The 381-nt window shown below is 68.2% G+C and overlaps 1 protein-coding gene across 1 annotated transcript in view; it reads right to left on the bottom strand.

The window, feature by feature from the left end:
- Nucleotides 1-50: 50 nt before the first annotated feature.
- LOC121354054 (ryanodine receptor 1-like) overlaps nt 51-381 on the bottom strand; it is a gene marked incomplete at both ends in the record, with an annotated part of 10,067 nt that continues 9,736 nt past the window's right edge. Inside the window, one exon of the mRNA XM_041468392.1 lies at nt 51-145. Coding sequence (XP_041324326.1) covers nt 51-145 — 95 coding nt within the window. The remainder of the gene's footprint in view (nt 146-381) is intronic.

The following is a 381-nucleotide window of genomic DNA, read 5'->3' as shown; positions in this document are numbered from 1 at the left end:
CACGGAGGGGACACGGAGGGGACACAGGGGTGACACGGGGCTGTCCCCACCTTCTCCAGGTCCTGCTCCTTGAGGGCCAGCGCCAGCTCGTTGTTGTCGATGACAGACGCGGCCGCCACGTCCAGGGGGGTGGAGCCCTGCATGCCTTGGGGACAACGGGGACATCAGGGGACATCGAGTGGGGGGCAGAGACCCCCCCTCAAGGTGTCCTGAAGGACCCCCAAGGGGACTAGAGGGGACAGAGGTGACGAGGAGGGGTGGCAGGGGGTGGTGAGAGCCCAGGTGAGGGTGGCAGGGAGGGGACAGAGGGTGACACTGGGGACATGGGGATGGCACTGGGGACACGGGGGTGGCACTGGGGACATGGGGGTGGCACTGGGG

Source organism: Pyrgilauda ruficollis, unplaced genomic scaffold, assembly GCF_017590135.1.
Source record: "Pyrgilauda ruficollis isolate IOZ18807 unplaced genomic scaffold, ASM1759013v1 scaffold1007, whole genome shotgun sequence".
In the NCBI taxonomy this organism is placed as follows: Eukaryota; Metazoa; Chordata; class Aves; order Passeriformes; family Passeridae; genus Pyrgilauda; species Pyrgilauda ruficollis.
Note: the sequence above shows the minus strand (reverse complement) of the source record. Positions and strands in the feature narration are given on the sequence as shown.